Source organism: Taudactylus pleione, unplaced genomic scaffold (genome assembly GCF_031769625.1).
Source record: "Taudactylus pleione unplaced genomic scaffold, aTauple2 ptg000326l, whole genome shotgun sequence".
In the NCBI taxonomy this organism is placed as follows: domain Eukaryota; kingdom Metazoa; phylum Chordata; class Amphibia; order Anura; family Myobatrachidae; genus Taudactylus; species Taudactylus pleione.
Window position 1 is genome coordinate 6,477,705 of NW_028284727.1, and position 27,671 is coordinate 6,505,375.

Below are 27,671 nucleotides of genomic sequence, written 5' to 3' on the forward strand. Positions count from 1 at the left end.
GTATTGGTTTTCGCAAAGTTTGCCACTTCAGTGATTTTAGCCCTTATTAAGTGTCAAAGGCTTTTATTGACAATTACATTAAGTTTATGCAAAGAGTCAATATTTGCAGTGTTGACCCTGCTTTTTCAAGACCTCTGCAATTCGACCTGGCATGCTGTGAATCATCTTCTGGGCCACATACTGACTGATGGCCACCCATTATTGCCTAATCAATGCTTGGAGTTTGTCAGAATTTGTGGATTTTTGTTTGTCTACCCGACTTTTGAAGACTGACCACAAGTTCTCAATGGGATTAAGGTCTGGGGAGTTTCCTGGCCTTGGACTCAAAATTTTGATGTTTTGTTCCCCGAGCCACTTAGTTATCACTTTTATCTTATGGCAAGGTGCTCCATCATGCTGGAAAAGGCATTGTCCATCACCAAACTGTTCTTGGATGGTTGGGAGAAGTTGCCTTGTGAGAAGTGTTCTTGTGAGTGAGCCCACTCCCTTGGCTGAGAAGCAATCCCACACGAATTGTCTGAGGATGCTTTACTGTTCACTTGACACAAGACTGATGGCAGTGCTCACCTTTCCTTCTCTAGACAAGCGTTTTTCCAGATGCCCCAAACAATCTGAAAGGGGATTCATCAGAGAAAATAACTTTACCAGAGTCCACAGCAGTCCAATCCCTGTGCCTTTTGCAGAATATCAGTATGTCCCTGATGTTTTTTCTGGACAGAAGTGGCTTCTTTGCTGCCCTTCTTGACACCAGGCCATCCTCCAAAAGTATTCGCCTCACTGTGCGTGAAGATGCACTCACACCTGCCTGCTGCCATTCCTGAGCAAGCTCTGCACTATTGGTGCCCCGATCCCGCAGCTGAATCAACTTTAGGAGATGGTTCTGGCACTTGCTGGACGTTCTTGGGCACCCTGAAGCCTTCTTCACAACTATTGAACCTCTCTCCTTGAAGTTCTTGATGATCCGATAAATGGTTGATTTAGGTGCAATCCTACTAGCAGCAATATCCTTGCCTGTGAAGCCCTTTTTGTACAAAGAAATGATGACTGCACGTGTTTCCTTGCAGGTAACATTGGTTAACAGAGGAAGAACTATGATTTCAAGCTCCATCCTCCTTTTAATGCTTCCAGTCAGATATTCTAACTCAATCAGCATGACAGAGTGATCTCCAGCCTGATGGGTGGCTCATCAGTTCAGAGCACCTGCTGCCATTTTTCTGCACCCCAGTTCCTATGTTTTCATGAATAGTTGAGTCACTTGGCCTTGTTTCCACATCGAAGGTATGGCTTTTGGCAGCAATTCTTCCATGAAGACCACTTCTTGCAAGACTTCTCCGAACAGTATATGAGTGTACCTGGGTCCCACTGGTTTCTGCCAGTTCTGAGCCAAAGGGCTGGAGAGCGGTACAATAATGAGCGTCTGCAAGCAACAGTGAAGCATGGTGGATGTTCCTTGCAAGGTTGGGGCTGCATTTCAGCAAATGGAGTTGGGCATTTGGTAAAGATTAATGGTGTCCTCAATGCTGAGAAATATAGGCAGGTACTTATCCATCATGCAATACCATCAAGGAGGCATCTGATTGTCTTCAAATTTATTCTACAGCAGGACAATGACCCCAAACATACAGCCAATGTCATTAAGAACGATCTTCAGTGTAAAGAAGAACAAGGAGTCCTGGAAATGATGATATGGCCCCCACAGAGCCCATATCTCAACATCATCAAGTCTGTCTTGGATTACATTAAGAAACAGAAGGATTTGAGCAAGCCTACATCCACAGAAGATCTGTGTTAGTTCTGTCAAGTTCCTTCAAAAACTGTGAGCAAGTGTACCTAGAAGAATTGATGCTATTTTGAAGGCAAAGAGTGGTCACACCAAATATGGATTTGATTTAGATTTCTCTTCTGTATGTTAACTTAGAATTTTGTTAATTGATAAAAATAAACTATTAACACTTCTATTTTTGAAAGCATTCTTACTTTGCAGCATTTTTTCCACACCTGCCTAAAACTTTTGCACAGTACTCTATAATACACACACACATATTGTTATGGTGTGTTTATACAGTATGTCATGTATGTTGTATAAAATCGAATCCTTTGAATGTTGGGGCATTGTTAACTTACCTTTGCTCTAGATGTTGTATTATAAACTAAGCGACAGAGCAGTGGCACAAACACATGGCAATTTAAACGAATAAAGCACATCTATGAAATATACAGTAGTAGCATAGCAGTGGCATACAGGATGGCAGTTTATTAAATTATACAAGCCTATGTTTCCATTAAACAAGAACTAACAGCTTAAAAGTAAAAGCCTTGTAAAAAAATATAATATAGGACCAACCAGAGCCGTAACTAGAGTTTTTGGTGCCCTGTGCCAGAAAGAGCTTTGGCACCCCCCTAATTTTTCAAAGTGATATAATGCACCCAAAAAAGGGCCATGGCTTTATGGGGAAGGGCCAGGAAGAGATAGGAAAGGCCAGGAGATACTGGGGATGAAATAAGAGGAAGCTACAAGCATGAATGATAATAAACAGAAATTTGACAGGCCAAACAGCGCCCCCTGACCGGTGGTGCCCTGTGCGATGGCACTGGCCGCACTACCCTAGCTACGGCCCTGGGACCAACACACTCCAAAGAGCAAATCACAGGCCTCAAGCCAATACAAGTGATTGGAAGTAAGAAGTATTTGTGGCACGGAAAAATCTAATAACAATCAAGCATCTAAATGTGAATCCAGCAGCAAATCACAGGCCCAATCAAATCAAACAGTTAAAAGAAACAAAATACAAGATACAAAATACAAGATACAGTACATCAACCCTTGTGACAAGTGGCTGTCCATAATTAGACGTATGCTGCTGCCTTGACTTCTAGAAGTGAGTTGGGAAACTCAGATTATCTGAACTCATCATAGTCAATTAGTCATTGCCTGTCAAAGACACACAAAAAAGAATGATAAGGAAAATTATACTACTATGTATCTTTGGGTAAGCTTCCAGAAACAGGCCCTATTTGTCTGGATGAGAAGCTAGTGATGGATGGTCTTGCAAGACACAGAACATCAACTACCCAGTAAAGTACATTAATATACTCTGCCTGTCAAACACACACAATCTTGGCAAAGTCCAAAATGATAAATGGTGCATGATGGAATTGTCCTTGGTCCCTCCCACCCATTCTTATGTTGTATATTAAAAGGGACATGCACAGTTTAACAAACCCAGCACTTCAGCAATACGGACATAAAAGGTTAAACTATAGATTCTCGAACTCAGTCCTCAGGACCCCAAACAGTGCATGTTTTCCATTATGCCTCACAGAATCACAAGTGAAATAATTATCTCCCTCTGTGGCTCTTAAAATATGTCAGTGAGTAATGAACACCTGTGCACCTGCTAGGTGACCAGGAAAATGTAACCTGTTTGAGATCCTGAGGACAGAGTTTGAGAACCACAGGGTTAAACCAAGCTCCCAATAGGCTTTGGCTGGCTAACAGTGTTGTTAAGCATCCTCACAGTTGGAAGAAGTCATCATCTTCATTATCATCCTCTTCACTGTTGATTATATCGTCATGACCAAACAATGGTGGATTCCAGTAGTCTTTGTTTGTTATAAATGGCGGCTAAAGTCTTCCTCATAGAATTTGTGGTTAATTTTGATGAATATCAGGTTATCACATTTTTTTGAAGTAGCCTTCCATGCCGATCGTTTACAAGGTTCCCAGCTGTGTTAAACACTCTGAGTACACACTGGAAGGTGGGTAGTTTAAGTACATTATAGCTAGTTTGTGCAAGGGGCTCCAATTGCCTTTTTTTCTTCCCGGTCTTCAAAGGGGCTACGAGAGATGCAAATTTTTACATGTTCATTAAAGTAATCCTTTACCATTCTGTTGATGTTTACTGTATCAGATTGAGTGATGGTAGAGGTGTTAATATATGTGGGCAATTACTTTAAGCCTTACCAGATGTCATAATGTTTCACTCTGGTGCACTTAGTTGACTCATCTTCATCACCAGTGGGTCTCTTGGAAAAGTCAGTTTTCCTGTCAGAAGCATTTGCAGTAGAAACTGAAGCAGTATATGTTATGTCATGTGCCACTTGAGCTGACAACTTGCTCACAAGGAGCTCTTTGCATATCTTAAGGTCTGTGCCAGTTGGAAAGAAAGACATTAAATACAAATTTAAGCTCGAATCAAGCATGATTGCCAAAATGTAGATCAAGCTCATCTTGCAATTGGATCACTACAAGTCCAACATACTTCATTTAATCTCTTTCAGCTTCCCTGACTCAGGCTGGCCATGTATGCTCACTTCAGTTGTTACATCTTCAAATGGTTTCAGTAGCTTGCATAAAATCAAGAATATTCTCCAGTGTGCTGCAGTAAGGTAAGATGACCCCTCTCTCCCTATGTCATGGCTTGCTGTGTACATTTGGATGGCTTGTTGCTGTTCCTCCAATCATTGAAGCCTAGGGTGGAATTCCATCTGGTTACTACCTCTTGCATCAGGTGATGGTATGCCATAATTAAACTGTTCTTGAAGCTACTGCAATCTATTACATGCAGTTGCTATAATGCCAAAAACACCCAGAAATTTTATGGGCCACAGTCAGCATCTCCTGCATGGACCTGTAATTTTTTTTAACAAATTCGGAACCACCAAGTTTATTGTGTGTGCAAAACATGGTATGTGTTCAAATTCACCCAGTTTTAATGCTAGTACAATGTGACTTGCATTATCAGAAATGCCAAATCCTGAGGAGAGTCTAAGCGGGGTATGCAATTTTGCTATCACATCCATAAATTTTGACACTGGTATGACTCTTAGTGAAGCCAGTGATACAGAGAGTAGCCTGCCTGTGAATAAGCTGGCATTGTGTGTTAGATGCTGCTGCTGCTGAAGGCGATATACCCAACCCAGTGGCCTGTCACAGTCATTGAAATCTTTAGTTTGACCAGTACCGCTTGTCCACATAACTGTAGTTAAGTACTTACTGTAAGTGGATAGTCTAAATTTTCTAAGCAAAGAATAACTTTTTTAACATCCTGGTACAGGTGAGGATTTGCTGTTTTAGAAAACTAGAATCAAGATGAAATTTGGTAGTTTGGACACATGACCTCAACTAATAAAACCAGATGCATTGATTGCCGATATTGGATGCAGATGCGATGTTAACATAGCCATCATAACTTCACTGATCCGATGGTGACTGTCATACTTAGTTGCTCTTGCAAATGATTGTTTCACAGTCAATTGTTGTTTGAAACTAAGGCCCTGATTCAGACCCACTCGCGAGCGGCTGTCCGCTCGCAAGTGGGTCGATGTTCTGCACTGAGCATGCGCACGACGGAGGGAGCTCCGTCGCGCGCATGCGCCAGACGCGACGAGCGAAATAAAGTCCTTCGCTCGTTGTGTCTGATCAAAGGGGGCGTGCTGTCGATGTTGATTGACAGCACGCCCCCTTTGGTGGGCGTGCCGGGGGCGTGCCTCCCTGACGGGGGCGTTCCCACGGGAACGCCTCCCGTCAGAAGCCGGCCCACTGACATCACTAGTGATGTCAGTGGGAGTGCTTTTGGCTCTGATAGAGCCAAAATCACTACGGGCCTTGCGGTTGAAAAACTCAACCGCAGGCTCCGGCTCGCAATTTCGATGGTCGCGATGGTCAAGACCATCGCGGCCATCAAACTGCATGCTCGTATAGGCTGTGGGTGGTGACCCACAGCTATACGAGCATCCAGGAGGACGCTCCATAGTTATGGAGGCCGGCCCTCATTCAGAGCGTGCGCTCTGCTCAGAGCGTACGGCTCTGAATGAGGGCCTAAGAGGCTTCTTGGTCCCTTTCTATGATGCAGCAGCCCTGGTGCGCAAGGATTCTTTTTGGGACTCCTGGATAGGGGAGGAGTCAGATTTCCTTTGCAAATTGGATGCAGGGCTACCATTTGATCATTAATGAGGAGGTTGGTGATGAAGGTGTTGGCATTGGACTGCATATGACATATCAGGGAGGAGCCTAGATGGTTAACTTCCCTACCACTACTTACTTTGGACTACAAATGGCACAGATGCCTTTACAAATGTCAGTATTTGGGTACGAACAATTCCACACGGAAAGTGTGTTTTTTTTTGTATTTTGCCCAGGCATGACAATGTGTTTCTTATCACTGGCAATAACTGCTGCCACTGGCACAAATAGCATAATTCTACTGATTTTTATCAAGTTGTTCTTGTCCAACACATTCATCATCAACATCCTCATTAGTGTCAGATACACAAATATCCCCCTCATCTTGTTGAACTTTCAAAGTAGCATCCTCAATTTCTATGTCTAAACTATCATCATTGCTTTTAGTACTACTTAATCTCACTTTTGCAGAGGGTTCAGGAATGGTGGAAGGAGGATTCACTAGGATAACAGTGTCAGGCTCGCACATAGCACTCATGGACACCCTTAACCTCGGTACACACCATATGAAGGTGCCACCGAGCAAGATGTAAAGATACATTGCACGCACCATACATACTGCACAATCCGCTGTATGATCTATTGTTACATGTTACATCACACACTATTAATAGGATTAAATTGAATTACAAGTAAAATCGAATAACATTTTAAAACAGGAAAATATGTCTTCTTTAAGTTCTTTGGGGTGCAGCTCATTCAGGCACAGCATAGGTTTTTTTTTTTTTTTTAGACAAATAAGATTGAAGATAATCACAATGTCTGTGTCCTCATACACAAGTGACACTAAATACTGCAGTGTAGATAGATATCCTTGTGAGAATAAAACCAGTGCAAGTTCACTGTTCACAAAGATCCTGTTAGCACTGGATTACAGGTGCTACTAGTGTCCGACAAACAAACACACAGTGACAGTAGCCTGTTTGCCCTGGATTTTAGTTGTCTAACAAACAAACATTTTGTCATGACCTGGCCCTTGAGGACTGGGAGTCGGGATGACTAGGTGGGGAGGCAGCAGTAAACGAGGAGGAAGTACATATGACTTCCTCATCAGCTAATATACGGTGTTGATGACACCTGACCAGAGGCGCGGAATCTACCTCATTGGTGGTTTTCACCAATGACCCCTTCAATTGGGATATGGATATTAGCTGCGCCCAATGAGCAGGTCGCGGCCCCCTGGTCAGGGACCAAGGAATTAGTAACTGACAGGGAGATAAGAAGACAACTGAGTGGCTGAAGATTATCAATGGAGAATATTGGTAATTACTGATGTTAGTAATACTAAAGTATACTGGTAGAGACCCATGTAGAATATCACTGGAGAAATATCAGTAGTGAGCAATGTGGAATACCACTGGTAGTAACTGATGTCAAATATCACTGAAGTGACTGATGTCGAATATCACTGAAGAATATTGATAGTGAACGATGTGGAATATCATTGGTAGTGACTAATGTCGAATATCACTGAAGTGACTGATGTTGAATATCACTGTAGAATTTTAGTAGTGACTGATGTTGAATATCACTGAAGTGACTGATGTTGAATATCACTGAAGTGACTGATGTTGAATATCACTGTAGAATTTTAGTAGTGACTGATGTTGAATATCACTGAAGTGACTGATGTTGAATATCACTGAAGAATACCGGTAGTGACTGATGTAGAATATCACTGGTAGTGACTGGTGTTGAATATCACTGAAGTGACTGATGTCGAATATCACTGAAGAATATCAGTAGTGACCGATGCTGAATATCACTGGAGAATAACAGTAGTGACTGAAGTTAAATATCACAGAAACTGGTGAAGTGTACTGAGGATACAACAGCGTGGAGCCAGGAACAGCGATCCAAAGCTAGCAGCTACTGGAGAAGAGTTGTTGTTCAGGAGACTTCCTGTTTCATGGAGTCCTGTTTTATACCTTTAGGTAGCCGTCCATTGGAGGAGCGAGTCAGCTGAGAGGTGACCAGGCTACCATTGGTGTCAGGTGATACAGACAATATGGCTGCACCCATGACCACCGTTGCGGGAACTCCGATATGGAGGATTGCGTGGAAGTCAACATGGCCCGGGGATGATGCTCAGCATGTCACCCGCCGCCGCACCTGAAGTCTGACAGTGCTTCTAGTCAGGGGAAGCCGGCGCTGCGGTGAGTAACGGCCGATCCCAGGCTGAATCCTGAAACATTTTACACAGTGACAAGATGCCTGCAGTCACCCTTCCCATCCACTCCATCTACCTACAACTTTCTCTAATGACATCTATTTGAAGCACTACATCCACACCCTCCCCACACACTCACCTGTGTGAAACGGCACCTGACTACGAAGGAGAAATTCTTCTGCAATCTAAAACACATGAGATCCATGATTTACGGGAAAATTATGATTTGAAAATTATATTTTTTATATTTTTATTACCAAAAACTAGTTTATTGAAATGACACAATACTAAGTATTTAGAGGCAAAGATCTACTGGTCAAAATGGCATAGTCTAGAAATTGTTTCATAATTTAACGCAGTAAAAGGAACAGAAAATATACTTGGGTTTGAAATATTTTGACTCACTAGCAGACAAAGTAATTTTGCCATCTAGTGGACGTAGGTTTTATTGGAAAATATTATAAATCTTTATATATTTTTGCAATTTGCATGTCTACTAAATATAACAAACAATCCATGAGAAGATTTGTTGACAAGTTCGACCTGAAAAGAATCTTTGTAATTCGGCCCAATGATAAACTGAACCTATAAAAGAGTGAACAATAACTCTGTAACGTAGCAATTAAGAGCACAAGTGCTCATAGCACAGAAGCGAGATTATTGAACTGAGATAAAGCATCAATTATAGAGGTGTTCATTGTTATGAGAGGTGCAAATCCATTTTGCTTCAACAAATTGGTGCAGTTACAAATTCACCATTGTGGCATGCCCCTGATGTAATTCAGAGATTCCAGGGAGCACAGACAGGATTCTACGCTCCCAAAATACAAAATGCTGTGCAAGCTGTAACATTCTAATGAACATAAGTACTAGTGTCTGCCTCTCTTCTAAACACCAATCTCAGGTGCACAACTCCAAATTATTGATAATATATAAATGCAATAAAATTTTGCAATCAATAGAGGTTTTTAGCATAATCTTGGCCACGGTTATAGGCCTACCCACCATATCCAGGTAACCTCTTTAGGGTAGGTCCCTAACATACTAGGATTCAAATCCAGAGCGTATTAGATACAATTCTTGGTAAGTCCTACAAGTTATATACTGTAGTCACTCCCACATCTTGTCCTCTCCCACCTACACCTGCCCCCTTGACCCCCTCCCTTCTCTCCTTCTACGCTCCCTCTCCCTCTACACCACTTCCTGCTCCCACCTTGCTCACCTTTTCAACTTATCTCTCTCCACTGGCATCTTTCCCTCATCATTCATACATGCTCTTGTCACACCTATTCTAAAAAAATCCAACCTTGACCCGTCCTCACCCACCAACTACCGCCACATTTCTCTTTTGTCTCCAAACTACTTGAGCAGCTTGTCTACTGTTGCCTCACCAGCTATCTCTATGACAACTCCATCCTTGATCCTCTCCAATCTGGCTTTCACCCACATCACTCCACTGAAACTGCCCTGGCCAAAGTCACCAATGACCTGCTTGCAACCAACCACTTCTCTCTGCTTATCCTCCTGGACCTCTCTGCAGCATTCGACACCGTGGATCATTCTCTCCTCTTCCTCACCCTTCAGACCTTAGGCATCTCTAACACCATCCATGCCTGGTTCACCTCTTACCTCAGCAAACGCTCCTTTTCTGTGTCTGCCTCTGGCTCCACCTCCCCCCCTTCCCGTTGATGTCCTGCAGCCCGATGCTCTTCTCCGTGTACACCTCTACACTAGGAGAACTCATCAGCTCCTTTGGCCTCCAGTTCTATGTCGATGACAAGCAATTATACCTCTCATCTCATGAACTCTCCCCTTATGTCCACTCTCTGGCATCCAGCTGCCTCTCTGCCATCTCTTCCTGGATGTCCGAGCGCTCTCTGAAGCTCAATATGGACAAAACCGAACTCATCATTTTTCCCCCTAATAGAGTCTCCACTCCAAACAATCTCACTATCACTGTTGAGAACACCATCATCTCCCCTGTCACCCAACTTTGCTTCTTGGGTTTCACCCTTGAGTCAACCCTCTCCTTCACCCCCCACATTCAATCTCTGGCTCAAACCTGTCGGTTCCAGTTACGCAACATCGCTCGCATTAGGCCTTTCCTCTCCCAGAATGCTACCAATCTGATTATTCAGTCACTAATCATTTCTCGGCTCGAGTACTGCAACCTTCTCCTCACTGGCCTCCCACGTTGCCATCTTGCTACCCTCCAAACTGTTCTCAATGCTGCAGCTAGACTTATCTTCCTCTCCCGCTGTTCCACTTCCACTGCTCTCCTCTGCCAAAACCTACACTGGCTCCCATTCCACTACAGAATCCTCTTCAAACTCCTCACCTTCACATACAAGGCCATTTCTAACTCCACTGCTCCCTACATCTCCAACCTCATCTCCTTACATACTTCCTGCAGCCCACTCCGGTCTGCCAATGACTGTTGCCTATCCTCCACCCTGGTTACTTCATTTCATGCTCGTATCCAAGATTTTGCCCGTGCAGCCCACCTCACTGGAATAAACTCCCTCACTCGATCAGACTCTTCCTGACCTTGCAGAGCTTCAAACGTGCACTGAAAACCCACCTGTGCATCAAAGCATACCCTTTCACCACATAACCGTGTCAACAGGTTGCTCTCCTTCCTGCCTCAGCCATCTCTAACTTGCCTATTTCCTGCACTCAGGTCCCCTTCTACACACTCATGCTCATGTCATCTGTCTGTTTCCACTCTCCCCTAGATTGTAAGCTCCGAGGAGCAGGGTCCTCCTCCATACTGTCTCACAGCCCTCTTCTCAAACACTTCAATGACAGCCTTCACCTTCAGAGCTGTACTGTGTATGGAGAATTGTGTTGCTAATTGTTACTTGTGCTCTGTTTATATTTTGGTTACTGTATTGTAAAGTAAGTTTCTGTGCACCCTGTACTATATGTACAGCGCTGCAGACCCCTTGTGGCGCCCTATAAATGAAGTGCAATATTAATAATATTGTGTCTATTTTCATTTCGTTAGTTTAAACATACCTACACTTCTAATGAAGAGAATTGCAGCTTTGCTGAAAGGAAATGACGATAAGTAGGGAAGAACAAAAGTGCATCAACATTTTGTACAACTTTTGCTTCATCGTGGAACAGAATGTTTTACAAAATTCCCACATTGCTGTATGCAAATTCCGCTTTGTCATTCCACGGTGATGATTTAGCAAATTTGCATTTTGTGGATATTATAGTCAATGAACAGAACCAGGATGCCTCTGGTAACATTCTTCCGTTGCGTGATATGGCTGAGTTAGGACTTGAAACACTTAAGACTATATTTCGCTAGTGAAAAGTCCTAACAGAGAATAGTTTGAAAATTTCAGTCATCTCTAATGACAGATTATCAAATGCTGTTAGAAGGTACAAAGTACTAGTTTTGCACTGGGCTAAACTAGTCTGATTGAATACCTTTATTCAGGGCCACAAAGTCTTTGTGTTGGCCCTGGTACTGGGAGAGCACACAGCCACAGCCCATCTTATTATTAGTTTGTGGAATGTGGTTTGTTCTTGACCCAGTGGTGATTGGTTACCCTACCCTATAATACCGGACCCCTAGATTCGACTGGCCCAGAAACCCACCTTTCCCTCATCAGCACTCCTGCCTGTTTTGACTTGTAATGATATAAAAATACTTGCTGGGCACCCTTGTTCGAATCAGTGTTTACTCTTTATTAGATTGGACCAGAGATTTTTTTCTTCTTGTATCCCCAATTCACCAAAATTAGCTTCCATGAATACATCAGTGCATACATTTAAATGTGCAATAAATAATAAGATATGCTTTTCTTATTACTTACTTACCTCACCTTATGTGTGTTATACATAATGGAAATTACATAATTAAACACTTAACTTGCCAAATAAATACAGTGATTAGATATAGAAATTTTAAACTATCACATTACCTGGGTTTGCAAGTTAGATACATGATCAACTAGTAATATCTTGTCTCTTCGCAATTCAGTGTTGAGTTGCTCCTCTTTGGCTAAAATAGCTTGTAGTTCAGCAATCTGGCTACTCACAGTGTTGCTATGTAAGTCTTCTAGGTTGTTTCCTTTGAGTAGCGAGTCAATCTAGAAAAAGGAAGGACAATACATAAAGAGCTATGCAGAGCATTTCTGAAATTATATATATAAATATATACAACGCATTCCTTCGATTATCCAATCTGTCGGTCAAGACCGAAAATTTCGGCCTCAATTTCCCAATATCATGTAGTATGTGTGCATTCTCGATAATCTGCTCATATTTCCTGATTATTCCTAATTTCCTCATCATCCTCGTGGGTGTACATATACAAATTCACTGTGAAATTCACCAGGTATTTCATTTAAATTGTGTAGTGTGATTTTGCAGAAAAATCCTCCCAATCATCGGTTTGATAAAAAAATCGCATAGTGTGTACCTAGCTTAAGAGAGATTGTGTGTCCTAGCACACATCTAAATATTAGTGTAAAAGCTCCATAGTATTTGTTTGCTACATGCAAAAAAATCATTGCATTGCAACATAGGTGTAAACAATTACTTTTTTATCGCCTCCTAAAGGTGAATGTATATATATGTATATATGGAATGGTATTGAAATACCGGCGGCTGTTCAAATCCTGACAGCGGATGCCCGACGGGATGAAGATCCCGACTGGGGTAGGTAAGTACCCTAATCCTCCCCTTTCCCCTCCCTAACCCTCCCTTAGTGGTGAGTGGTGCCTAACCCTAACCTCCCACCCTTGTGCCTAACCCTAACCTCCCCCCGGGGGTGCCTAATCCTAACCCCCACTTACCGCTCCCTAAGCCTAACTCTCCCTGGGGGTGCCTAACCCTAATCTCTCCCTGGGGGTGCCTAATCCTCCTCCCCAGGGGTGCCTAACCCTAATCTCCCCCCCAAACCTAACCCTGCTAGACTCTCTAATCCTAACCCCCCCCGGCGGCTAACGCTAAGGGCGCCCCGGACTTACCTTTGGTCGGGCTGGCGTCCTTGGCGTTCCGGTGTCGGGATTAAGATAGGCGTCAGTATTTCAATGCCTATTTGAAATTCCTTGTCGGGGTTCCGATGTCGGGATTGAGACCTTCTCATAACTAAACCCCTGTGTATGTATATATATATATATATATATATATATATATATATGTAAAATAAAAGTCCCTGGTTTAGGGGTCTGTCTGTTCATTCAGGCTAATATCTTGAAACACTGGATGGATTTTGATGGGGTTTTCACTATTCAATACAACATTGGTCGGGGAAGGTTTAGGTGTATGAACCATTCATCTGTGACAAAAGGGAGCCGAGCAGTGACTATTTTAGTGAAGCAAATTCACAGAAAAAACTCTTGCACCAAGCTGTTGTATAGGAGCTGGCCAAGGTGCTGAAACAGTAAGAAAGGCTCTGAAACTGAGGCCTGGAATGAATAAAAAAGTCACAGAAAAGAATGTTGTGCTGTGCAATGGACTAACTGCTACTGCACGGCCGAGAGCCAAGCTCTGATTGGCTCTCATTGTCTCAGAGAGCCAATCAGAGATACCAATGTGCCCTGTTGCTTAGCAGCAGCGTAGAGAGGTGGGAGTCAGGGACTGAGCAGGGCCATATTCAAGGCAGACAGAGAGTGAGAGACAGCCTCCAACGAACCGATGAAGATGCCCTGATGCAGACACAATAGCCAGGAAGGAGCCAAGGGAGGCATAGCTATCAGGAATAAAAATAAATAAAAAACCACCTTCGGAACACCATCCCATGGAGGCTGCGAAAATATGCACATATGCCCCAGCCCCAGGGAGATATGTTGCTAATGCTTATGGTAGCTGCAAAACAAATCTCTCATCCATGATCTTCTTGCCCATCCCAGGACATTTCACTGACAGGGCCCCAGCCAGCAGCAATGGAGGTTGTGGCGACACTGGTGAGATGCAGGGGGCAGGAGTGAGAAGCAGGGGGTTGTGGTGAGATGCAAAGGCCTGTGGTGTAATGCAAGGAGCTGTGGTAAGTAGCAGGAGCCTGTGGTGAAATGCAGGGGGCAGTAGTGCAAGTTGAGAGTCGGCAGTCCAATGTAGCATCAATGGTTTACTTGCATCTAGTACCCTCCAATTATTATGTTGGACTGGGATGGAAATAAACATATGCAGCTGTGACAGCACTCAGGAAGACAGGAATAAAATCACACAGGACCCAAAGTTTTTCCGATGTTTCAGTACACTGACAGCAGAGAGACAGTACTATATTTAAGCTCCAAGCCAAGAGAGAGGGGAGCGCCTGTGTGCTCTATCGCCCCCAGGGCAATTCAATTTCTAGCTATGTCTCTGTCCAGAATATATCAGTATTTCCTTTTATTCTTTGACCAGTGCTTTAAGAGATTCCTCCTTTATCCCTATTCTGTATTAAATCCGTCCCTTGTTTTGCCTCCTTTTCTCCACTTTCTTTCATTTCTTTAGAAAAAAGTTCTCCCACTTAAAGTGTAATGATATGTAATGAAACGTATAAAGGGAACTATTTTTTTCTCATTCAGACAACATGTGTGTCTACCGATATATGAACCTCTCAATAAGTTGACAAGGCAAACACAAAACATTACTATAATATTTTACAGTACAATTACCTGTCCTATCAGATCTTTGAAATGTTCCTTCTGCTGCTGCAGTAGTTCTTGCTGCCATTTCACCTCCTTGCTGAGCTGCTCTTCCCTCTCCTTGACACTGTAAAGCCGAGCAACGCTTGTAGAATTGTGGGTATAATTTTCTTCCTTAAGTGCCCTTTGCTGGAATACATGAGGCAGCAATATTAATATACAACCATAAATATCACATAAAACACAGTGAATAATATTTTCATTACAGCAGAAATATATCAATGTAAACTTAATTTTACTGTTATCGCCCTGTGTTTTGTTCGTAATTTGTGCAACTTATTTAATTTATAACAATGCTGTCATTAAAACTCAACCGTCACTTGCTTAGAATGCAATAAACTTCATCACTCATCCATTGTGTATATTATATTATATATATTGTACAAATGCACTACAGATTATATATATATATATATACACACACACACACACATACTTCTATGGTACATGACTTATTGTTAAGAATGACCAAAACAATATATAGATATATATGTTGTGCATTGTTCATTTTACTATGTTTGACAATATTCAAATATTCAATTAACTCACTGTGAAATGTTTAATAATTATTTATTATATATATTTTAACTTATGTTATCTTGTTTTATATTTTGTCTTCTTAGTTCATTCAAGTTTCTCGAGATATAAGAATTCCATAGAGTCTAGACCAAACAACTTCCTGCAACCTGACAGAAAGCAGATGAATGTGATGCAGATCATGAGTCAGCCAATGTAATCCAAACATGTGATATTCTGATCCTGCATCTGTTGCTTGGTAACATGAGAGGTCAGTGTGAGTGGGAACCAAGTAAGAGAGACAGCTAGGAACACTGATGTGCCTGTCCCTCCATTTCATTATATATATTATACATGTTCTTCAAAAGAAAAAAAAATCTGAAATCTCTATACAGGTTGAGTCTCCCATATCCAAATAGTCCGAAATACGGATTTTTTTTTTTTTAAGCATTACTGAAATAGTAAAATCTTTGCTTTTTGATGGTAGATGAATTACTTAACCAGGGATTGGTTTATTAACCAGGTAGAACAGCAGGATGTGAGTGAACAAAGGGGTAATACAGCATAATGCAGGAACATTCAATATGAGGCACATTCAGCCAGGAGTGGGTTAAATCAGCTGGCGTGTCGTGTTTGTAGTGTGCATGTGCAGATATTTGCAGTAGTGGCAGTGGGACTGCAGTGTGTGTGGTGACACCATCACCTTGACTTGATTAAATCCGGTGATGTGTGCTGTTTGTAGTGCGCACGTGCAGATACATGCAGAGGGGCTTGTAGTGCGGCCAGCGGTAGTGACAGTGGTGTGTGGTGGCACCGCCACTGTTATACATGGCACCAGTGTATGCCGGGGGCACACTGTCTCTCCACAGATACTCAGAGGCATGTCCTATCTGTGCAGAAGACAGAGGAAGAGGAACATGTGGTAAAGCTCTTATGCACAGAAGGCGCACTGGGTCAGAGATCGCTTATGCACTTATACGTTACTATAGGGATGCGGGACCTCTGATAAGACAGTGCAGAGCGCACTCAATACCCCCCCTCGCTCAAGGCTGCCTCTGATTACAAATATAACACATCAACATTTAAAAAATGCACTCCAGTCCACATTTTGGCATTAAAGCATTGATCGCATGTGATGTCAAAGCCTTAGTTAACATATCTGCAAGGTTTCCCTCACTAGTTACATAAATGACTCTGACTACACCAACTCTCTTATGAAATGCTGTTTGGTGCTGGAGGATAAATCAATTGTACCTTTGCAATGCTGATGGTGTCATTTGAATATGCAATGCTGAAGGTGTAATTTGGATTAAGAAGACCCAGTTCACACAAAGTCTCCTTAGGCCACAATGCCTTTTTGGCTGTTTCTGTGAGCGCCATATACTCAGCTTCAGTGGTAGACAAGGCAACAGTAAGCTGTTTTTTTCCTAGATCAGCTGTGCATGCCAGTGCAAACAGGTATCCAGGGTAGGAATACCAAGGAAGGCTTGTAGCTCCAGACTTTTAGAGCCGTATTCAATTTGGAGCGAAAAGCTGTTATCCGCGAATATTTTTTGCCGATGACGTAATTTTCGCCGTTTTCACTTTTCCCTGTATTCAATTTCAAAGATTTTTTGGTACTTTAATAAGGAACTCATTGCCTGATTCGGCAGTTGCTCATATGCACACTATTGGGCACTGGTTATTTCTTCAGAGGAAATTGAAGAAGAAATAACCAGTGCTTTAGGTTGAGAAACGCGTTAGAAGCTTCCACTGACCGCTGTACCTAGGCATCAGATTTCCCATACCACCATCAGCAGGACCGTAATCGTGAATTTTCCAGTTGAAATCACCGAAGGCACAAGCTCCATCACAAGAGCTATATCAAACTTGGCCATAACCCCCTCCCACTTCCCGGGACTTTAGCATCTTGTCCAGGAGTGGTGAGATACAGCTACATGGCTATTGGAAGAACCAGCTCCAACACAGCTGCCAGGTCAGACCCGGCAAGCAATTTGGCAAATTGTCTCTGCCAGAAACATGGACCGTGTCCTCAGTGTAGAATCAGATTCCAACAGCGGCACTGGTGGATGCACGGGGTTCCTTATGAGGAGATGCATCGGATCCGGTTAGTAAATTTATAAACAGAGCTTTATTCATCTGTCCGGCGTGTCTATCTGCCAGGGGCTGCTTTTAGATAATAACATTAGAGGAACACAATATACTGTCCCAACAGCTACTGTATATCCACGGGGTGGTGTTTGGACAATCACGGCGCTAACTGCAATATCAGCAGGGCAGGACCCACGGATCTCCTCACCAACATCTGTAAGGACATATCAGCTGATTACCTATATAGGTTTTTATAATTGAACAGAGTTTTTCACCAGTGTTGAGTGTACTCCTATATTTATTTTTTTCTATCATAAATATATCATATGACTTACATCTAGAGTTTTTTTATACATTTTTTCAGCTGTATTCATTGGGATCCTGGGCTGTTGTATTCATTTGATTCATTGAGCAACCTGCTGTAATTTACAGACACATTGTGGAATGAGTTGCAAATTGCTACATTTTCTTTTTGCATAACAACTTTCAACTTCTGAGCAGCTGTTACATAAGTAACAATTCGTTTTCTTATTATTTCTGTTCCAACCAGTTGTACCAGTGGCTTTTAGTAACTCATGTTAGTGATATATATTTATTTGTTTTTATTTTTGTTTTCCAATTACACTTGTAATAAATGTATTGATCATTGTCAATCTTCTAGCGCTTTTTCTCTTCCCCCTTTTTTTTGGTTTTCACAAGGTCTTTTAGTTTGAACCTGTCACTTACACCACAGTTAGTTAGGACTGCTTCTCCCCAGAACCTGCATCACTTAACACAGTCCATGCTCGTTCAATGATTGTTCTGTTTGCCCTCTCATTCACGCCATTCTGCTCAGGTGTGTTGACAATCGTAAGTTAGTGCTGGATGCAATTCCTCTTTAAAAAGATACAGTAGCAAGATCTTTGTTCACATATTTTCTACCATTAAACTGCACAACAATGAAAATGTTTCCGATGTGAAAATAGTTACTTCTAATTGATTTCAGCATGCAAAGAATGAATATGACATTTAAAACTCTCAGTTAGCTCTGAGTTCCGAGATATAGGACCTCATTCAGAGGCGGTCGGAGGTTGCAAGCGGTCGCTCAGAAATTGGGCGGCCGCTTGCATCCTGACTGCCCACCTCTGTTTCGGTCGTTAGGCTGTGGGTTTACACCCACAGCTCTAACGACCGCTCGGGTGATGGTCGCGATGGTCATTGACCATCGCGGCTTACGACGAGACCCTAGGGTAGGGTCTCACTTGTCGTAAGCCCTGGAGAGCTTCTGGCTCTGTCAGAGCCGGAAGCTCTCCACTGACATCACTTGTGATGTCAGTGGGGCCTCCCCCAAACGATAGGCGTTCCCATGGGAACGCCTCCGTTTGGGCTGCCAACCCCCCCCGGCCCACCCTCCAAATGGGGCGAGCTGTCAATCAACATCGACTGCTCGCCCCCTTTGGAAAGAGACCCGCTACGACCAGCGCTGTCGGTCGTAGCAGGTCTCACGCATGCGCACGAGGGAGCCGGCTCCCTCGTGCGCATGCGCACTGGCCAAACATCGAGGCGGTCGTGCGGTTGTAGACCTCTGAATAAGGTCCATAGCCCATTTATGATGATGTAGGGGTATTCCTAGTGAAGTGGGCAGAATGGAGAGAATCTTACCAGCAATCTGCGTTCCGCATTTAATGACCCAATTAAATGAATCAGTTATTTGTCCCCTCCCCTATTCAAATATATGCGATTCACAGGATTACCCACACAAGATAACTGTGGTGCATTGAGTGACAAGCATAGTGAGCGATTCCACCAAGACATTACAGCAATGGAACAAAGATATCAGGGTAGGTGAATCACTACTGTTGGACAGTGACAAGAGATTCCCCAGAAGAGGAGTACAAGTGACAAGCAGAGAGAAAGCACCCCCATGAATAGGCCACTATATTAGATAGTACTTACGTATGCTGTATGTTTGTTTCGTATGCTGTATATTTGTTTCGTTTTGAGTTATTTGTGATTGATTGAATTAAAACAACTGTTATTTATTTTCTATCAAGAAAATTTGATTATTTTAAAATAGCTTTTCAATATGACTATATTACTAATGTACATACAGTATAGTGCACGTAGTGTAGCTCAAAAAATAGAGCTAGTAAAAACATTCTGAAGTCATTTTAGTTTTTCTTGACCTCAAGTTAGTAATGTATGACTATTTTTATAAAGGAAATAAATTAAAAGTATTAATTTGTTGTACAGTGTTATCAGACCTCAGCACTATTTTTAGGCCTGTCTGAGTTTCCACTAGATTGTTGTACTCCGCAATCTTACTTTTGGCTTTCAGGAAGTATACATGCATCATCCTTGTAGCATCATCTATGAGCATTATGACGTAGCGGCTGTCACTCATTGACTCCACTTCCATCAGTCCACTCACACCCGTGTGCACTAGTTCCAATCGTGCTCTCGCTCTGGACTCCAACTTTGGAAAGGAGCAATGTGTTTGCTTACCCTTCATGCAATTTTCACATTCTGGTCTTTCTGGATTGTTCATGGACATCCCCGTCACCATGCCATCTAGAGATTTCTGTACAAAGTCATATCCTAGATGACCCAGTTTACTATGCCACAGCTACATAGACTGCTTGGAATCTGAAGCTGCCATTGTACAACACTCCTCAGTGTCTAGGATATACAGTTGTTGGCACCAGGTTGCTGTTGCAGTTACAGTCCCTCTTTTATTGTACACAACATACTGTGCCTCTGCAAAGAGGACCTTGTGTCGCTTCTTTTCCCATTCACTGATGGAAATCAAATTGGTTCCTAGATCTGGTACAAACAATACATCTTCTATGTGTGCGACAATTGTTTTGCCCTTGATCCTCCAGCACACAGTGATTGTGCTGACTTTAATTGCATTTAGGACTTTGGGTCTGATTCAGAGGTGGATGCAGTTGCATACGTAGCTATGATTTCGGATGCAGAGGACTTGCATCTCAAATCAGCGGAAGCAGACCTGCGTCTCACATCAGAAAGATTGTTCACACATGAACATCTCAGCAACCTATGCTGCCTCAGAATGCCTGTCTCACCTAAGCCACTGCTAGCTGCATACGAATTTGCAGAGGCTCATTACGGGATGTCCAGAAAATGTTCTCGAAATGCCTGCATTTTTGTAGCCACCTCCCATTACCTCCCCCCAATGCTGTCTACCCGACACCAACAAATAAATCCACACACAGTGTTTACCATCATTAATCCGTTGCCGCATGTGCGCAGTGTGGCTTTGGCACATGATTAATAGCAAACAATTGTTCCACTACTGTACGTTCGACATCTACATTGCATCCACCACTGAATCAGGCTGTTTATCGTCTATTCCTCTAACATTTACAAGATCACACAACTTTGAAGAATTTAAACAACTTTCATTACAGCTGAATTGTCTTATGGCTCCTGAGTCCATGTACCAGCAATCTTTGCTGTGACTGTCTGCTATAATTAGTGCTGACTCATTCTGTCTGTCACGCTGGCTTGATGAAGCACCACTGGGTTAATTTGCTCTACATGCTGAGGCCTTATATCCCATCTTGTGACACTTGAAGCACTTGTACTTGGGCTCTTTTGGTTTTGTGCCATTAAGGTGTGTATCCACTAGCAGATAGAGGAACGACAGTACGATTACAACATTGTAATCGTACAGTTATTCCTCATCCCCTGTAGTGCCTACACTGAATGATATGTTGTTCAGTGCAGGCACCCTCCCTCATCCTCGCACATGCCCAATCTGTCGTTATCGGCAGATTGACCTGCATGTTCAGGCAATGATTGATGTAGGAAATGACCAGTGGAAGCGAGCATCACTGGTCGTTTCTGACATTATAGTGCACGATTAATGCATGATTAATTAGCGATTGAATGATTACGATGTCGTAATCGTTCAATCGCTCATTTAAATCGCCTAGTGGATATGCGGCATTAGACAGCAGAATAGAATAGAGCATTGGTAGAGAGTATTGGTCTCAACAGGTATGTGGTCTTGAAATTACAGTAGTTGTACAATTTTCATTTAGCTTGGCAGCGCATGACTCAAAGCCACTGCTAGAAAATCATAAACGGTTTTGCAGCATCGCCACTGTCTACTTAAAATCCTACTGAAGTTATTTTCTGAGATATAGACAGCATCCTATCTACAGTATATATTCATTCACATTCTTTCACATACTTACCTTAGTGTCATACAGAGCGCACCTCCGATTAATTTGCCTTGATAAGATATCTGTAATGCCACCTACATTTTGTGTGCCATCACCTTCCCATGAATAATGGAATACACGTGCTTCTCTACAGCTAAGCCTATGGTTCCATGGCCTTTTTCACATCATCAGGGTTGGGGTTATCAGGGAATCACTAATGACTTTCCCCAATTTTTCCCACTTTAACTACATCTGCCTGGCGAATTTTCATGTAACGTAATTCTCTGAACCCATTAGCTTGGCGAACCCAATACTTGCATTTACATTGTACATTTTCAACCATGGTATGAATAAAAATCTTTACTGTGCTCACCCAGATGCTTTTATTACATGTTGTTACAGCTAAGTTCTTGGTATCGTTATTCTGCACATTCTGGTGGCCTGGGCCCAACACCTATTGGCAGAATCTACTGTATGTTTATTGGTGTCAGCGGTGTGTGATGGAGGTCAGTCCACACAATGAATAACTTAATTAGGGATTCGTTTATTAACCAGGTAGAACTGCAGGATGTGAGACAATCAGGTCCTATCAGAGTATGTGGGCTAGGAAGGAGGGAGGGGGGATTTCTCTGGGTCTTCAACTGGCAGGGGTCTCAAAATTTTCAGACATTGTTTTTGTGTTCTGACTTTTTTTTTTATTCATATTTATCCATTTGCTAACTTGGCGATTTCCAAGTAATAAAAGTTCAAACCAAGTGCCGAAACATGTTAATTGGTTAAATTGGCATAAAGCTTATTGCTCTCTGTGCATGACGCATCTATCCACACAGACATGTGAGCTCGTCACTTGTCCTTGAGATTTGCCGAGTGAGTGACTCACAACTTCACAAGGGAATAGTTTGTTTATAATTAGGAAACTGGACTGGACTGTTTGATGTTCAACGTTCACCCGAGGAATTGCAGAATTGAGGTGTTACATAAATAATTTCATAATTTTTTTATTATTACAATGCTCATGCTTGTATAGATTCACCAGGAGGAGGCCCTCGCCATCAGGCAGAGTGTTTGTTGTCCAGCTTAGAAGCTACACATCTGGCCAGCCGGGACCTTTAGGAGTCAATCCTATTAGGTGTGAATGACGAGGAGCGAGTTGCTATTTTCACTTCGAATTCACATAGCGAATTCATATTACAATCCAATTAGCAACTCGCACTGAATCAGTCAGACTGAATTAGCAACTTTCCACTCGCACCTCCCTGAGGGTGAGAGATGGAAAGGAAAATCTTTATTTTAAGGTTAAAATGTGGGGACACCATGCTGATCCCCTTGGACACATCCCCTAATGACTAATTAGGCATTTGGAAGTTTCCAATTAGCTTAAATTAGTCCAATAATTACATGTCATTTTTTGGGGTTAAATAAAAACAAATCCTAATTACCCGAACATCAACTTTTGCTTTAGTTTAGGCACCCCAGAGTTAATTACAATAATTTTTAAGTTGAAAAATGTTTAAAATTTTTTTTTACATTTTTCAAGGTGCCCTCAAAGTACCCCAAAATCACACTTTTTCCTACTTTTTTTGAATTTTTCATTTAATTCGTTTGAGATTAAACAAAAAGTTTGTTTTTTTATCATTTGCTTGGATTTTAAAAAAAAAAACACAAATCAGCCACTTGAAAACATTTAAAAACCTACTTTACCTTCCTACTGCCCACAAACAGCCTTCTATACGGTCCTGCTAATGAAATTATCCATTTTGGAGGGTCCAGGATGGTCTCCCCACATTTTCATGCATTTCTCGCAAATCTCATTTGGCAGTCAATTCGCACCCCTCAGCTGCGAGTAGTGCGAATAGGCATTTTTAATTGGATTGGAGAATTCTCAGGAGTGCGCTTCGCTGTGAAGTGTGCGAGTTTCAAGAAATAAACTCGCTACTCGCAATTCGCACCTAATAGAATTGACCACTTAGTTTGCTGCTTGATGGTCCTGCGAGAACTAGACGGCCCAGAGGAAGACTGTCCTTTTGCTTGTCCATGAGGACCGAAAAGAAGACTGCCTAGACTTTAATGTAGCTGTTGATGGCAGACCTGCAGATTTTGAAGCTGCCAGTAGCCACTATCTTGTCAAACTCTGCTCCAAAGAGTATATTTCCAAAAAAAGGTAAGGATTACAGAGCCTTCCTTGACCCTGTATCTGCTGTACAGAACCTTAACCAAAGGGCTCTACGAGCCACCAGTGAGGCTGCCGATACTTTGGAAGCTATGAGCCCCGCATCTAATGCAGCTTCTCCCAAATAGGAGGTAAATTCTCGTATGTGGGAGATATACTGTATGTCAGCTGTTCTCTGGTAGCATTTGGTAGAGTCTCTTCCAATGCCCCCGTTCATTTTTCAACAGCCTTGGATACCCAAGCCCCAGCCATTGCCGGCCGAATAACAGCTCCAGACAATGAAAATACTGCTTTAAGACATGTTTAAATTTTTCTATCTGTAGACTCTTTAAGAGAAGATGCTGACGGAATAGGCAACGTAGCACTCCTGACTAAATGCGTCACATGAGCATCCACAGTAGGAGGGATTTCCCACTTAGTACATTCAGTAGCTGGGAAAGGATACAAAGATGCTAATCTTTTCATAACATGGAACAGTTTATCCGGGTTACTCCATGCCTCATCCATAAGTTCAGTGAGCTGCTCAGATTTAGTAAACTCAGCTTTTACCACCTTCTGGTGTTTAACACTGGAGCCTTCCGTCTAGTAGCCGGTTCATCATCCTGTATATTTAGATTGATTTGACCGCCCTCACCAAAGAAGGGACATCCACTGTAGAAGGATGGTCCTCCTCTCCCTAGATAGACCCTGGAGAAGAACCAGGTGCATCATCTGATGCCACAGAGAATGTGCCTGAATCTACATGTTGAGCAGACTGATAAAAAGATAGGCGCTTTAGTGACTACCAGTTTGTTTGCAACAGCCGACTGAGCCATATTCTGACTTGAGTGGGCATAAACATTCATTCAGGAAGGATGTATAGGGGGAGCAAACATAGCATGCTGAAACTGCTATGGGTATCCCATTAGAGGAGGCTGCGTGGGAGTAGCCAAATGATCCACTAGCTGCTTCATCACCTTAGACAAGGAGAACACCCAAGATGGCTCCTGTACAGGGGTTGGTAGGCTGGACTGGTGAGATGGTTCTTTATAACAGACAGCACACAAACCAACCATATAAAGTCCTGAGGGGACAAACTCGCCAAATAGGATTTACATGAAACCAGCACAGGTGCCTCCACCTCCTTATTCCCTTTATTTTTTGATATATCAGTTATAAAGGTAGCAATGCCATGTAATATGACAGCCTTCACAAATAACTAATAAATTTGAAGTACCAAGGAAAACCCCCACCCACCTGGGAGGAAGAGAAAAAAAAAACAGTGATAAGTTATAAAAGGCAGTATCAACACAGCAGCTAGCAAAAACATCACATACAATGAATATGTAAATCAACTACTCAAATCTTGGTAGGATATAGAGCACTACATAGTTGACCCAGGGGAGAGGTATACAGGGAGACTGACCCAAAACTTCCTGAGACCAAACCGCTTCAGCAGAGCACCGATAGTGGGCTGTGAGCGTCTCATATGCACGAGGAGGGTAGGAGAAGCAACCTAGATGTGGGAAAACCTTTGATGGATCTGCGTCTGAGTCGGGGGATAAGCAGCCGGGGGAGAGCCTACCCACCTCTAAGCCGCGTCAACCGGCCGAGTACGCTGGCCTCATGGCAGCAGAAGCGTCTGCTGCTGATCCCCGGCGTCAGGCGATAAGGCCCTGGTGGTCTAGAGAGGGAGCGAATGGCCCCGAGCCCTCACTGCGGCGGCTTCCAGTGCGTCTCCAGCAGGGCTGGCAAAAGAGATCTCAGGACTGGTACACTGATGTCTCAGGGGGCCCCGCCTTCTCACCACCATCCCCGATCCCGCACATCCCTCCCCTGCATGTGTGATATGTGAAGCATGATAATGTTAACTAAAAGATATGCCAGACTTTAAATAAAGGAAAAATACACTATGACTTACCACACTGTCTCTCTGTCACTGATGATGCAGGCTGTAGTTCTTGTCTGCCATCTCTTGTAAGGTCTTCTTGATGACAGTGCTGTCAGTGGTAGGAGGGATGGTGTATGTAAACAGCCATCCACAGTCCTCAGTCCCTCATCACCTTCCTCAAATTCAGCCTCTCATCACCATCCTCAGCCCAGAAGCCCCCCATCACCTTTCTCCGTCCCCAGACCGCTTCCTCAGTCCCCATCCCCTATCACCTTCTGCCCCCATCCCCCTTCAACTTCCTCTGCCCCCTTCACCTTCCTCCGTCCCCAGGCACCATCACCTTTATCTGCGTCCAGCCCGTCACCTTCTGCCCCCAGCCATCATCACCTTCCTCTGCCCATAGCCCCCTTTAGCTTCCACTGCTCCCTTCACCATCCTCTGCGTCCAGCGCCTGCCTCCAACCTCTGCGTCAAGCCTCCTTCACCTTCCTCTGCTTCCAGCCCGTCATCTTCTGCCCCAGCCCCCGTCACCTTCCTCTGCCCCAGGCTCCTTCATCTTCCTCTGCCCCAGCCTCCTTCATCTTCCTCTGCCCCATCATCTTTGTGCCCCGACGTTCGAGAATGGTGATGGTGCCTGGTGAAGGAGGCTGGACGCAGAGGAAGGTGACAAAGGTCGGGGCAGAACGTGATGGGCTGGACGCAGAGGAAGGTGATGGGGCCCCCTCTGCGTCCAGGCACCATTACCGTTCACTACGTCCAGTCCATCACCCTCCGCCACCATCACCTTCCTCTGCCCCTTCTTCCGTCCGCAGCCCTAACAGCAGTCTCAAATACCTACTAAGTGATGGCAGGCCGGAGATCCATCCACATCGACCCGGGCAGGGAAGATGTGCGGCGACGTGACTAATGACGTCACGCAGCCGCGTTGCAGTGAGCTGTATGTGTAAAGTCATGCCTGGCCCGGGCCACAGCTAAGCCACCTGAAAGAGCCCAGCACTACTCGGGCCAGGCTAAAGGGAGCTGGGGCTTGGCGGTGGTGGCTATGGGTCCCGTCTGGACCTTGGGGCCCGGTACGGGTGTCCCCCTTAGTCCTCCCCTCCATGTCGTAGGGCCTGGTCAGCAGCGCCGCGTGCGATTCCCCATAAGTGTGGATACCTCCGTGCGTCCAGTTGCGATTCGGGCCCCGGCGTTGCCGCTAGCAAGCTATGCCGTGAATCACCAGACATTACTGGTGTTAAGGCCCAGCAGAGGTAGACGGAGTCGCAGTGCAGGCGTCTTATTACGCTCAGCACTGCTAACGCTATAACATAGAAAACAAAATAAATAAAATTAAAGCTTGGGACTGCCTGAGCAGTCCCCGTTACAAAGATGTGTCTGAATCCTGCCGCACCAAACGAACAACTGAATGCCTGTGGACAGGTTTGGAGTATATGTGAAGGAGGACCTGGGGCATCCTGGGAGCTGAATGCTTAACTGTTTAGTGCCTGGGTCACTCCAACCACATTATCCCCATGGTATCCCTTTGGATCCCTATGGACCCTGAAGAAGAAATATTATTTATATTATTGTTTCATTGGTGTGGTGTTTGCTGCTGATTTAAATTCAGGATATTCCTGCAGAATTTTGATATATATATATTCTTGCCAGGGGATAGCAGAATATAAGCTATTCCTCATTATTTGGATTGATTGCATATTCACATACATTGTATGTTTGCCTATCGTTTCTAATTTTTGTACAACTACATACTTCATATATTTGCTAATGGTTCCTTTATATCATCGGAAGGTTGTTTCATAGATATGAATGTGTAAATCTATTATGGTTTTTTCATAATTTGATTAACACGCCTGGGGGTCAGATTTACAGTGTATTATTTCAGCCCTTACGGGAGCCAGAATGTTAAACAATTAAGTTTAATAATTCATTACACTGTTTCTCTTTTTTCTACTAGGTGTAGAAAAACTACCAGGAACATGACGCAGGTGCAGTAGACTCTAACAGTGCCAGAGTCTGCTCACCTTTGTCGCCCGCTAGAGAGTAGGGGGCCCACATGGAGACTGCACACGGG

General features: G+C 43.4%; 1 protein-coding gene across 3 annotated transcripts in view; it reads right to left on the reverse strand.

Annotated features, from left to right (window-relative positions):
• Nucleotides 1-27,671, reverse strand: part of LOC148509471 (uncharacterized) — an 88,389-nt gene that overhangs the window by 15,821 nt on the left and 44,897 nt on the right. For all 3 annotated transcript variants that reach the window (XM_088443110.1, XM_088443112.1, XM_088443111.1), the window contains exons 8-9: nucleotides 14,756-14,914; nucleotides 12,074-12,241 (exon numbers count right to left, since the gene is read on the reverse strand). In XM_088443110.1, coding sequence (XP_088299236.1) covers nucleotides 12,074-12,241; nucleotides 14,756-14,914 — 327 coding nt within the window. The remainder of the gene's footprint in view (nucleotides 1-12,073; nucleotides 12,242-14,755; nucleotides 14,915-27,671) is intronic.